This window comes from Aquarana catesbeiana, linkage group LG03 (genome assembly GCF_042186555.1).
Source record: "Aquarana catesbeiana isolate 2022-GZ linkage group LG03, ASM4218655v1, whole genome shotgun sequence".
NCBI classification, from domain to species: Eukaryota; Metazoa; Chordata; class Amphibia; order Anura; family Ranidae; genus Aquarana; species Aquarana catesbeiana.
In genome coordinates, this window is record NC_133326.1 from 331,072,417 (window position 1) to 331,084,895 (window position 12,479).

The 12,479-nt window shown below is 42.1% G+C and overlaps 1 protein-coding gene across 4 annotated transcripts in view; it reads right to left on the reverse strand.

Moving 5' to 3' along the window:
• Nucleotides 1-6,084: 6,084 nt before the first annotated feature.
• Nucleotides 6,085-12,479, reverse strand: part of PRR7 (proline rich 7, synaptic) — a 75,064-nt gene continuing 68,669 nt past the window's right edge. For all 4 annotated transcript variants that reach the window (XM_073620516.1, XM_073620515.1, XM_073620513.1 and 1 more), the window contains exon 3: nt 6,085-7,667. In XM_073620516.1, coding sequence (XP_073476617.1) covers nt 7,288-7,667 — 380 coding nt within the window. In that variant the 3' untranslated portion in view covers nt 6,085-7,287. The remainder of the gene's footprint in view (nt 7,668-12,479) is intronic.

The window sequence follows — 12,479 nt, forward strand, 5'->3', positions numbered from 1 at the left end:
CTCTTATCATCTCCTCTGCTCCGCAGTCTCTGACCATCTCCCTATCCTGTCCGCTCCGCAGCCACTGACCATATCCTGTATCCTGTCTGCTCCGCAGCCTCTGACCATCTCCTGTATCCTGTCCGCTCCACAGCCTCTGACCATCTCCTGTTACTGTATCATGTCTACAGTCTCTGACCATCTCTTGTATCATGTCTGCAGTCTCTGACCATCTCTTGTATCATGCCTGCAGTCTCTGACCATCTCTTGTATCATGCCTGCAGTCTCTGACCATCTCTTGTATCATATCTGCAGTCTCTAAAAATCTAATGTATCATTTCCACAGCCTCTGACCATCTCCTGTATCTTCTTTGCAGTCTCTGACCGTCTCCTGTACCATGTCTGTAGTCTCTGACTGTCTCCCATGTATCATGTCTGCAGTCTCTGACCATCTCTTGTATCAAGTCTGCAGTCTCTGACCATCTCCTGTATCATGCCTGCAGTCTCTGACCATCTCCTTTATCATGTCTACAGTCTCTGACCGTCTCCTGTACTATGTCTGCAGTCTCTGACCATCTCTTGTATCATGTCCGCAATCTCTGACCATCTCTTGTCTTTTATCATATCTGAGGTCTCTGAGGGGGAGGCTGGAGAGGAGTCAAGAGCGGGAGCGCCGCCAGGATGGGGGTCACGGGAGGAGTCAGACGTGTGTGGACTGTGGAGAGGAGACTATAGGAAAAAGGAGTGCCGCCAGGCCAATCTGGGGGGAGGGGGTTGCTGATGTAAGGGGGAGTGAATACAATAATGTAAGGGGGCATGGATATAAAGGTTCCCCCCTTACCTTAGTGTATTCACTCTGTGGAAGGTGGACCCCCACATCAGAGTTCCCGGCGTTCCCCTTTGCATCAGAGTCTGCAGGATTCCCCCTTACTGTGCAAGGGGAAATCAGTCTGCTGACCCTGATGTAAGTGGGAACGCAGTGGACTCTGATATAAGGGGGTCTCTGGTCACCAGAGCCCCCCCTCTTATATCAGAGTTCCCTCTTAGATCATGATCTTCAGTGTTCCCCTTTACATAAGAGTTCTCTTTTACTGTAAGGGGGAATCTTGCACACTCTAATGTAAGGAGGAACTCTCTGCTGGGTTATAGTAACCTGACCTTCATGTACATGGAGAAATATGTTTTTTTGACTTTTTTTAACGTAAACACATTGCTAATAGCACAAGCAAAATGTTTATAGTTTAATTATTGATATTTGCACTGTTTAGTACTGAAAACGGTAATTTTAGTTTACTTTATTGCAGTGTCAGTAAAAAAAATGCGGCTCTGTGAGTAATTTGGTGCCGTTTGTAAATGTTGGCATCCTGCCAGTATATTTCACTTCGGAGGGTTGGCAACACTGAGAGAGCTGTATGTACCATAACGGAACCCAAGGGTCAGTGCCTAGGGCATCAGGCCACGAAATGTACACATTTTGATAATTTTTCTTTATTTTGTTTCCATCATCTGTTCCCTTCTGTACATTTGTAGCTGTTTTTAGCAAGAGAACAGCTAGGGTTGTAAGGAATGTTTTGTGGAGTCACAAGTCTTACTTTAGTTCAAACATGTCTCGCAACTTTTTGAGATGAGAAAAAGGGGCCTTTTAGTGTAAAGAATGTAGACCTAGGACACATTCCTGAGATGCACCAGTTACGTGAACCATGAAGAATTGGTAGGCAAAAAATGATTGGTTTAACCAAAGTGTTTTTTTTCACCACTGCTTTTTCTTTATACTGGCTTTTCGAACTAACTAATTCAATAATGTAGTGATTGGATGTACGGTTTACTACAGTATAACACTTCTGGTGACTAGTAAATTTCTTTATAGAGGTCTATACATCAGACCAAAAAGAGGGACAAATGAGGAAAGGGGGACAGAGGGATTTGGTTCCAGAAAAGAGACAGTCCCTCCAAATCAGAGACAGTTGGGAGCTATGGTTCAAAAAATGCAGAATCACCCCCCCCCCCTTTATCTAGTTTGTTACCCGATGAAGATAAAAAGTAGCTCTTCATTTAAAACAGACAGCATGCTGCCTTCAATAGTGCATTCTATTATTTGTTACTGCAATAATGAGATGACACAAGGAGCTGAGCTTGTACAAAAGGGTGTCATTATTCATGTATAAATAAAATAAATCCTGTGGACTAAAATAAATCCTGTATAATAATGTGTGCTTAGGGCAGCATGATGCCTAAATAAAGCCCTATTTGTATATGGATATAAGGATAATGCAGACTATTTAACATGGAATACAACAGAATTTCCTTACTGGCATGTAGTGCCCACTTTCTGATGCATAGTCAGAGATCACATTGTCTCACAGGCAATTAACATTTTATTGCCATAGGAAATGGGCTTCCTTGGCAGTGTCCTTTTTAAATTGATCTTCGATAAGAAGTAAAAGTTTAGCATACTGCTTTTATATCTGTTTTTGTACTGATTCAGAAGAACAGGTAATCTTAAAAGGGAAAACTAACTGTGTAGCTTTAAAATAAGTAGTTTACGACTTTTTTTATTCTTTTTTCAAAGCCCCTTGAGCCTAGTACACACTACCTGAATGTTGAGTGGCATTGGCTGGTTCAATAGAAAGTGGCTGACAGTCGGCCCAACATCCGGCCCTTCTGTCGATGACCGAAAAAGGGTTTGCCAATCGGCTCCCGATCACGCTCTCAGCCAATGGGTCCTGAGAGCACTGACTTGAGTGTTCTGGTGGGGGAACCTGTCCCCCTGTCAGAACACAGTAGCACAGCAAGGGAGATCGCTGTACTAACATTGCATGGTTAGTACAGCAACTCCTGCCAAGCTGTCAGGGCTGGGTTGAAGGAAAAGAAAAAAAAAAGTGTGTACTGAAATGTTGCAGTTAGTAATCCTTCTGCAGTATGTCCAGTAATGTACAAGTTTATGTTATTTTGTATTGTTCCTTTTTTTCAAATTATTTGTAAAACTAATTAAAACGATTGAAACAGAAAGAAAAAGAAAAAAAAAAAAGTAGTTTAATTTCATTACCATACCTGTAGGCTCATTTTTTTTTTGTAACCACAGCCCGGCCAAAAAAAATACTACTGGGCTTGATCTGCGCTCTCCTGTCTGTGATCTGTGACACCCGTACATTGGATGAGCCTGCAGCTTCACTGGAATACATATGCACAGCACTGCTGCAACATGGGAGGGAAAATGCACCGCACATGCTCGAAACTTGAACAGGGAAGAGCTTTTATTCCCGGGATGATTAGTTCATGCACGTCATCCCCTCGCTGGAAGTTTTTTTGTATCAATTATTGGCATTCTTTGCCAGGAACTGTGTGTGTAATAGGGCAGTTCTGTCCCTAACCTAAACCTCCCTGTCTCCTTATTTTTTTTCCCCCATCACCCACCTATTATTTATTTTAGATGCAATTTTAAATGTCAATGTGAAGTTGAATTGGAGGAGCCACACTGTTCTGTGTAGTAATGGTCTCCACCCTTTATGCAATTATAGGACTATGGTGACATTCTAAAACAGAGGTGTGGAAAGCCTATGACTTCTGGGTTATGGAGCCTGCAGAGCTAAAGCCAAAATCCATTGAGATTCCATGTCTGCACAGCTGGTGGGCATATTCTCGAAAAGCCACAAGACACAGTTTTAAGACTGTGCATGCATTCTCTATATTTGCATTCAAATCATTATATGTTAAGTTCTGCTGTCATGGCGGAATTAAAAGCGGTGTGACCCAATAGTGGTAGGCACATTTAGCATTCTCTATCACTTTTACATGGCTAACTAGTCCTTCAAAGTGTTTTAAAACCTGCCTAGAACTGTTAGCACAGTGGTATAGTGGTTAGCACTTTCACCTAGCAACAAAAAGGGTTGCTGGTTCAAACCATGACACCATTTGCCTGGAGTTTGCATGTTCTGCCTGGGTGGGTTTCATCCGGGTGCTTTGGTTTCCTCCCACACTCTAAAGACATGCTGGTAGGTTAATTAGATCCTGTCTAAATTGGCCCTAGTATGTATGAATGTGTGTTAGGGGACCTTAGGTTGTAAGCTCCTTGAGGGTAGAGACTGATGTGAATGTACAATGTATATGTAAGCAATGTGTAAATTGACGGCCCTATACAAGTACCTGAAATAAATAGAAATTACTGCTAATGGTTACTTATGGAAGTCACAGATCACTGTGATTGTTCAGTAACTATTGAAAAGTTAGCAAAAATATGTTTTGGCTGTTATTGTTTCAACACACGTTTAGTGTCTTGCCTCTGGCTTTACCTGCAGGCATATGATGTATAAACTTGCTTATAGTTATATCTTGCTGACAGCTACTAAAACATGAGGATATTCCTTACAGATAAAGCTATAAAAACAACTGCTGTGCTCTTCTGCCAGAGGTTTCAGCAGTGTGGTATACCTCAGCCCTGCCACCAACCTAGACATTCTACTCCTAGATCCAACTGAATGTGTCATTATGATGAAAAGACCATGCTATATTTTGCACGCTCAATACCATTTGGGATCTGAAATTTTGGGACAGCTGAGGAGTATAAATGAAATTTCTAGTAGTCCTGCCTATTAGATCTCTAGTCCTGCTAGGGGTAAACATGTTTGATGGAGAATGTGGTTCGCACAATTTTCCTACTGCTGCAATTACATAATTATATGGAGTACATGATTATTACCACGATATCAGACTTACCTCTTAGATTGATTGTCAATAATTGTTTACACCTGGAGCATTTTCACATTGGTTCTCTAGAGAAGGAAACTCCCAGAGATAAGTGCACATCCACATTAACACAATTGAACAAATGATGTGCTGATGTTGCTAAATAGGGTGCTGTGTTTTTTCATTCATTGGGGTGCTTTGATAACTAATGTTAACACATGTTGTAACATGCATTAACACACCGCAATGGGTCCCTAAAACCATTGCCATTTGTACCACTTCCAGTTATGCAGATCTCCTTTACCATTAGCAATAGTGGCCACAACCTAGGTATCTGCTTATTGGCCTTATTTCTATTACAGCCTATGCAAAAAAAAAATATAGATATTTTAAAAATAATTGGAAGTATTTGTAAATTGCTTAAAATAAACCTGCCATAAGAGTGAAATGTGGAGGCTGCCCTCTTCTGAAAATGCAAGCGCTGTATTCAAGAGTTATCTGCATATTCTGTCTGGATCAGTGGCTCAAACCATCCAAGCGTGAGGGTCACAATAGGTAGGCTTCTGGCATTTTCAGACAATTCATGCTGGCCTCCATGTTTTCCTTTAAACAGAAAATGATGTAGTAGATAATAATTTAACTGTCAGTGAGATGTACAATTTGTTGCTAACAGTTGTTGCTGTACAACCACTCATAAGAATTTACAGAAAATTCCAAAATCTTTAAAGAAAACACCTGCACATAATCCTGAACTTTCTTGAAGTTCCTAAAGCATTGTCAGTTTCAATCTGGGAGTACTACACACATATCTTCAACTAAACCCAGTAAGGAAGTTTACTGAAAGTCTACTGAAGGCTTTCAAAAACTTGTTTAAAGCTACGTTATGCAATTGCTGTCTGTGTTCAACACTCCTATAATGAGCTGAAAGGTGCTTAAAGGGCTTGTCTGTGTGGAAGAGTATATGTCACCAATGTTGTATTGGGCATACAATGAACATTCAATGTATTTATATGCCCTGATGATGTATGCATGTGTCAATCAAACATGAGCATGTGTGCCCAGCCATTTAGCCCAATACAATCACCTGAACATGGTGTTTGGGAGGAGATCAGCAGAGATCCAATCACTTGGCTACTTAAATTTATAGTAAGTATGAGCCCTGGGAGCTTCAGGAAAGCTGCTTGGTCGTGTTAAATGATTGATAGTGATTCTCTGTCTTTAGTACTTTCATTTACTAACAAGAGCTTTCTACCTTTTCTGGGTGATTGACATAAAGGGGTTGATTTACTAAAGGCAAATCCAGTTTGCACTACAAGTGCACTTGGAAGTGCAGTCGTTGTAGATCTGAGGGGTAGATCTGAAATGAGGGAAAGCACTACTGATTTTATCATCCAATCATGTACAAGCAAAAATGCTGTTTTTTAATTTTTCTTGCATGTCCCCCTCAGATCTACAGCGACTGCACTTCCAAGTGCACTTGTAGTGCAAAGTGGATTTGCCTTTAGTAAATAAAATCCAAAGTATTGAAGCTAGAGAATGAGAATAACAGACAAGCACCTTGCATTTTATAAGGAAGTCAACAGCCCCAAATTTCTCTCAGGACAGGTTTCTTTTAAAAACAGCTTTAATATTTCCATGAAATCTTTTAGTTCTACACTATGCTGTGACTTTGTTGAGAAGATGTATTAAATACATTTATGTGTGTGTCTCTGGTACTCAACCGATTTTTGTAATTAGTTTGTGAATTGTAAATTCTAAACTTGTGAAAGATGTACTCATTTAGAAAATAGACTTAAACTCCATCTTAGAGGACCAGAGATGCTTGGAAAAAATCTGTCTATACCATTTAAAAGTCATTATACTTGTAGAACTAAAAAAGATCACCTGCAATTTGCTGCTATGGCCTACACCTGGACCCATTTTGTATTGTGTGCTTAGTGTTGATCCCCCCTTGAATTGATAGGTATTTGTGGTGATGCTGATAAGCTGACAGATCAAATTGCGATTCAGGATAAATGAAGCGCACAGTTACGTATCACTGCACAGATGACTTCAGTTTCCACAGTGTTAGCTTGGCATATGACAAGACATTTTATCATTCACCATACACAACTTGAAAGTGTTCCAGAATGTTCAATGTGAAGCCCTTTCAGATTAATTGTATTGAATATCTTAATACAGAGAACAGGATCCTCTCAGTATGTACAACATACAGAAATGGACACCATAACCTAGCTGGCAGCTCACATACAGGCTATGGCTGCCAAACTTTAATCCCACAAACAGGAAGTGCAACTAAAAATGTAAATATATAAAGAGGGCCTGTAGTCTGTCAGTCTCTGGAGAGCAGAGCATGGGTGTTGTCAGAATCAGACCCAATCTGACTGCACATCAGTATTTGTCGGTGAGTTATACAAGTTTATATAATCCATTCAAGAGTCTTGCAGCTCCTCTCATCCCATTTTTCAGAGATACAGATATGGCCCATATTGTTTAGTCATGTTCAGGTAACCAAATGGCCGCACTGTCATTTTAAATGCAGTTTTCAGAAATATATTTGTCATTTTATTACTTTCACATCCAACTTCCTCAAGTTCTTTGGACCACAGCAACTTCCATGCTGGTTTAAACGGCTGTAGTCCTGCCCAGCAGGGGAATTGGGAATATCAGTTGGCAGCCCCTTGGCAATCCGGGCAGTACTCCACTTCCAATTTCAGAGCCTGACCAAGATGGCCGTCTTCGGCTTGGTGCTTCTTGAGGGGGATTGGGTGGAATCTGTGAGCTTAGGGCGCCAGGTAGTGGTTGAGTATTTTGTTGTCCTGTAAGATGTTGTTTATGGCTCAAGGGTTGCTCTGGTTTCACCAGCTCATCCTGAACAGAGAGAAAAGGACTGAAGATTTTCCTGTAGATGCCTCTAGTATCAGTAAGGACCTCACTGTATGGTGGTGGGGGTTCAGCCATAAGTAGTGCTTCTTCATAACAAGGTGGTTGAGACAAGTCTGGTTCTGCAGGTATAATGCAAAAACAATATGTGTCAACTTCCATGTTATTGCCATTCATTACTTAACACTTCAATTTGTATTTCTGCAAGGACCATAACACAGAAAAAACATACCTGAGGCTATACTCTGGATCATAAACAACACATCTAACTGTTTGCACATGTAACTGCTTTCTCACTTTTCAGTAGGCACAAGATTTTCCTATAGATGTTAGTGCCGTTACCTTTTCCTGCAAAGCCATAATAAAAACCTTTTCGTAGTTGTATTCCAAAATTATTTCTAAATAGTGAAAAATCAATGGATGGAATTTGGCATTCTCAATTGACTTTAAAATGGATGTAGCAGATTGGCCAAATGGGAAATTCTGATAGGCAGATCTTTGCTTGCCAGCAATCATAAAAAAAATACATATCTTTGGGTGGATTTGGCCTTCCAACCCTTTACCTTCCCTTGCACAGATGGATTCCCTGTTTTTCATTTCTGCTTGAGTTGCCAGGGCCCATAGTTCTGCAAGTATTGTGAAGATCACAGACAGCCAGGCCACAAGTGTCTGTTTCCAAGCAGGAATCATAGCTCCCAACAAGTACAGAATATGCTTCACATCATATGCTCAGACTATACAAAACTATACAGATCAGTTTTTGAGGATCCCCCCCCCCCCCAATCCTTCGGGAAATTTCACTATAAAAATGATTGCCATGTTAGTAAAGGATATACAGTACTACAGATACTCCTCACTTAACGACCAGATTCCATTCCAACGACAAGGTTGTTAAAGAATTGGTTGTTAAACGAGAAGTAATCAATATTTTAAGCATTACTGTACTGTATTGTAAAAAAAAAAAGTCAACACACAAACCCCCAGCTCAATAACGTTGTTTTAATTTGCATAAGTACAGAACACAAATGTAAATTCTGTATTGTACAATACAATGATGTATAACGCGTTGTAGGGGTGGGGAGAGCTCATTAAACAAGGAGTATCTGTATTTCATTCTGTCATACCATTTCTTATCTCCAGTCCAACTGAACATTTTGGTTTGCATAGGATTATCTGATTTAATCACCTTTCTTTGGTGCCCTCATGTGGCAGATGAAGCAGACATATAGGAGAAAGGTCTCCCAGCGACATCTGTTGGGAGGTTTTTGCCTTGGTTGTGTTAAAAGGAATACAGATCCTTCACACAGCTCTTGTACAGTAGGTGTAGGATAATTTAAAGGGAAGCTATAGTAAAGGCCTATGTCCAATGAGCACTTCAATCCCAGAGCCTTTCCCTCTATAAGTCCAGAATGTATGTTTTTTCCCTGGAGAGATGTGTGGATTTCGCACCCTATAATCATTTGCACTTGGAGAAACTTTTGAACACTTGAAAATCATTTGAACGTACTATACCTCTTTTAAGAGACAAAAAGGCTTTAAAGTGGTTGTTAAGCCACTGATATAAAATCCTGTGCCAATGTTATATTAAAAATATGCCGATCTGTACCTATAGGCAATCACGTGACTCCTCGGCTCTCCTCTGCCCGAATGACAGCTCCAGCGGGCGGGGCCGAGCACTCCTTCTGACTTCAGCTGGGGAGGAGGGAAAGAGAGGAAAGAGAGAGCCGAGGAGTCACGTGATTGCCAGAAGCCGCTGTGATATAAGTACAGATCAGCATATTTTTCTATATAACACAGGCACATGGACACCTATTGTTATATTACAGGGGGGATTGGATGATTTTATATTAGATATGAGAGGACAGAGAAGGACAGAGAAGGGCTGCGGATGATGGAGGCATGTAAACCGACCCTGGTGTCAGGGCTCAGCAGCCATGATATACCGTGGTCAGTTTACAGAGGGGATGGTATAGCCAGGCAGGACCAGCCAGGTTTTTTAAGTGATACAGGGGGCAATATTACACAGCACAAGCACTGTTGTTTATAACATGCTTTAAGGAAACAGGATCATTTTTTTTTTTTTTTTTTGCAAATAGCATTGGTTGGATTGCCGCCCCCCCACCCCCCACCCCCACCCAAAAAAAAAAATATACCACCAGCCGCCACTGCTCTGTAGTAATTCTTTTCTGCCACAAGATCTTATCAATCTGACAGCTTGCATTATTCAACCAACCCTCTTAGCCCAGGATGTCGCTGACCTGCCCCAACCTGTGACTGGACAGTGAAAGGAGAAGTAGCACAGTGATGAGTTCATCTACCCATCATTCTGCTTTCTCTTCCTATCAGCATAATTCTTGTCAGCACTTTAACTTATTGGATCCTTGTTCTGCTTCTTGCTCTTACACTCCAGCCTGAAGTATTGCTCTGGGGTTGAGAACATGGGTGCCAGTGCTCACTCCAGAAGGCCTAAGGGTTCAGATGCCTCAGTCAGCTGGACGCAATTAACTCCAGGAGGAGTACAAGCCCTGTGTCAAGGGGCAGAGCGTTGCACTAAAAGGGTGACAGGAGCTAAAGTTGTCAGTGTCACCACAGCTGGCGTTCCTAAATATTACTATGACCTGTTCAAAGTAAGAGGTGGAGGCCTGCCCAGGTTGTCAAAGAAGGATTAACAGAGCAACCAATAAGAAGATCCCCTCTAGACTTGAATGCTGAAAGCTGTAGAGCAGTGGTTTCCAAACTGTGGCCCAGGGAACAGATGTGGCCCTTCACATTTATGCTTCCAATGACACCAACAATGGGGCACAATTCCCCCAATACCACCAACGATGAGACCCAATTCTTCACCAATGACACCAATGATGGGGCACTATTTCTCTCACTGACACCAACAATTGGACATATATCCTCCCACTGACACCAACGAATGAGCAAAGTTTTACCTAATGACACTAACGACGGGGCACTATTATTACCACTGATACCAACGATGAGGCATTGTTTACACCTACTGACACCAGGACATTTTCTACTCCCATCGGCTTCTGTCTGACTGGCCCTTTGTTTAGAAAGTTTGGAGACCCCAGCTCTAGAGAGTCAAAACCCAGATTTGCTACTAACAGATACTCTGAAAGAAGCACAATTAGTCCACAGGGAGTGGAATCGGTTGCAGTTGAGAGATGGGGTTCCTTGGATGACCCTGACAACAGATGGTAGCTATTCCTATCAGAGAAATACAGAGACACTATGTTAACAGCTTTGCAGGAGCATTACCACCTAGGCCCAGAGAGGACTTTCAAGCTAGTTAGAGACTAGGGATGAGCCGAACACCCCCCGGTTCGGTTTGCACCAGAACCTGCGAACGGACCGAAAGTTCGCGCGAACTTTAGAACCCCATTAAAGTCTATCGAACTCGAACGTTCAAAATCAAAAGTGCTTATTTTAAAGGCAAATATGCAAGTTATTGTCCTAAAAAGGGTTTGGGGACTTTTTTTGGGAGCAGTGATTTTAATGATGTTTAACCACTTCCCGCCCGGCCTATAGCAGATGACGGCTAGGCTGTGGTTCCGTTATCCTGACTGGGCGTCATATGACGTCCAGCAGGATAACATTCCGTTGCGCGTCTTTACCACGTGATCAGCCAATCACGGCTGATCACGATGTCAATAGGAAGAGCCGTTGATCGGCTTTTCCTCACTTGCGTCTGTCAGACATGAGTAGAGGAGAGCCGATCGGCGGCTCTCCTGACAGGGGGGGTCTGCGCTGATTGTTTATCAGCGCAGCCCCCCCTCAGATCACCACACTGGACCACCAGGGATCGCCACTAGGACCACCAGGGAAGGGGCAACATGTGGATGGCCAGGTATGTACCCCATGGCCATCCACATGTGCCCAATGTGCCCAATCTGTGCCAATCAGTGCCCACAAATGGGCACTGATTGGCACCATTATGTTTCAGTTCTGCCCAGCAATGCCACCAATCAGTCTTATCAGTGCCACCAATCAGTGTCATCAGTGCCACCTGTCAGTGCCCATTAGTGCCACCTGTCAGTGCCCATCTGTGTCCATCAGTGCCCATCTGTGCCCCCCTATCAGTGCCCATCCGTGCCACCCATAAGTACCCATCAGTGCCACCCATAAGTACCAATCAATGCCACCTCATCGGTGCCCATCAGTGCCGCCGTATCAGTGCCCGTCAGTGCAGCCATATCAGTGCCCATCATTGAAGAAGAAAACTTACTTATTTACAAACAATTTTAACAGAAACAAAGAAAAACTTGTTTTTTTTTCAAAATTTTCGGTCTTTTTTTTTTTGTTGCGCAAAAAATAAAAATCGCAGAGGTGATCAAATACCACCAAAATAAAGCTTTTTTTTTTTTTATTTGTGGGAGCAAAATGATAAAACATTTGTTTGGTTACAGTGTTGTATGACCGCGCAACTGTCATTCAAATTGCAACAGCGCTGAAAGCTGAAAATTGGCCTGGGCAGGAAGGTGTCTAAGTGCCTGGTATTGAAGTGGTTAAAGTGAAAAAAAAAAGTGATATATTCCTTTAAATATCGTACCTGGGGGGGTGTCTATAGCATGCCTGTAAAGTGGTGTGTGTTTCCCGTGCTTAGAACAGTCCCTGCACAAAATGACATTTTTATAGGAATAAAATTAATTTATAACTGCCTGCGGCTTTAATGTAATGTCGGGTCCTGGCAATATGGATGAAAATCAATGAGACAAACGGCATGGGTACCCACCCCACCCCCAGTCCATTACCAGGCCCTTTGGGTCTTGTATGGATATTAAAAAAAGGAAAAAAAAAAAAGGAAAGGCGTGGCCCGCCGGCCCCTATATACTCTGAACAGCAGTATACAGGAGGTGCAAACAAGACAGGGACTGTAGGTTTGTTGTTAAGTAGAATCTGTTTGTAAGTTTGAACTGGTACAT